The sequence below is a fragment of the Cyprinodon variegatus genome, unplaced genomic scaffold, assembly GCF_000732505.1.
Source record: "Cyprinodon variegatus isolate N-32 unplaced genomic scaffold, C_variegatus-1.0 Scaffold247, whole genome shotgun sequence".
NCBI lineage: Eukaryota > Metazoa > Chordata > Actinopteri > Cyprinodontiformes > Cyprinodontidae > Cyprinodon > Cyprinodon variegatus.
This window is the reverse complement of record NW_015150700.1, coordinates 666,056-667,477: the sequence shown is the minus strand read 5'-3', so window position 1 is coordinate 667,477 and position 1,422 is coordinate 666,056. Positions and strand designations below refer to the sequence as shown.

The 1,422-nt window shown below is 33.9% G+C and overlaps 1 protein-coding gene across 1 annotated transcript in view; it reads left to right on the top strand.

The window, feature by feature from the left end:
• The window catches only part of pctp (phosphatidylcholine transfer protein), a 24,432-nt gene that overhangs the window by 11,817 nt on the left and 11,193 nt on the right, over positions 1-1,422 (top strand). Inside the window, exon 3 of the mRNA XM_015382027.1 lies at positions 771-850. Within this exon, the coding sequence (XP_015237513.1) occupies positions 771-850 (80 nt within the window). The remainder of the gene's footprint in view (positions 1-770; positions 851-1,422) is intronic.

The following is a 1,422-nucleotide window of genomic DNA, read 5'->3' as shown; positions in this document are numbered from 1 at the left end:
AACGTCTTCAAATCTTGAAAACCAAGTCCAGTGGATATTTTTTGATATTTTACGTAATGACTGTGACCTGGATGACTGGGAATCTTCATCAGCTTAAATGCAGAGAGTAAATTTTGTTGTGATAGTATAATGACAATAACACGCTGGAATATAGAGTAACACTGTAGCTCTAGGGGCTCTAGATCTGAAAATTCCAGCTTTATCTCCCTTTTAACACTGTACACAACATTTCCGAGCCTCTCCACGCGTTTTGGAGTCTGCTAGCAGACCATTTTGAACCAGCAGACTGAGTCTAGCTCCCAAAAATCAAATCTAAAATATCTTGCATGCAAAACTAAATTCTGTGTCCGACTCCCGGTTGTCCCTGGAAGAGGCGGCGCTTAGGAGACATCCGATCAGATACCAGAACTTTACTTAGCTCCTAACTTTGGAGGTGGTCCCAGGTCCTCCAGTTTCTCCTATTAGCAAGTATTTAATATGCATGTTTACAAGAGCATTTAGAGATGTTTTGGTTTGAATGTTTTTGAAAACGTCGACAATTAAAATCTAAAACCAAATGAAACTGGCCCAGTAATGAAGTAAGTTGCAGCTTTTGGAGAGTTATACCTTTTAAAGTACCTCATGCAGCTTCAGTGATAGTGCTGGCAGTGTTAGTGTGCTCCCTTCAGGCTTTAAGAGCTGTGAAATTATCTTGTGAATTAGTACATTTGTTATATTTTAATAAGTGGAGTTCAGTTTTATTGAATTTCTCTTTACATGTGTTTATTCAGAGCTCTATGAGAAGGACTTTGGTGGACAAACGGCGATCTACTGGGAAGTGAAATACCCGTTTCCTCTGTCAAACAGAGATGTATCCTTTGGCTCTGTTACAATCCTTTTTTTCTCATGGCTGTTCAACAGTTCGGTTCAAATAAATAAGTATTTTTTCTTAAAACAATGGATTTTTTTTCTTGAATTTGAGGAGGTACACTGGAAAAAATGGAAATCTAGAAAGGTAATTTTTTTTCCTAAAATAAGTGCATTCTTTCTTGAATTGTGGAGGTAATTTAGACACTTTATAGAACAAGACAATTTACATTTAAAATAAGAAAAATAAAATTGAATCGACTTATATCAAGTTTATATAATCAGACCCTAATTTTAAGTGTAAAAATACTAATTCTATTAGCAAATTGTCTTATTTACCTACTCAAATTAAGGGAAAATACACTTAATTTAAGATATTTTGACTTATTTCTAGATCGTTTTTGCAGTGTAAGTGACACATTTTGTCAATGGAACAAGACAATTTATATTTAAAATAGGAAAAAACAATTATTTTGTCTTATTTCAAGTGCTTACTATCTAATTATCTTATTTTGAGAGTAATATACTCATTTCATTGGCAAATCATCTCATTTACCTACTCAAATTAAAGGTAAA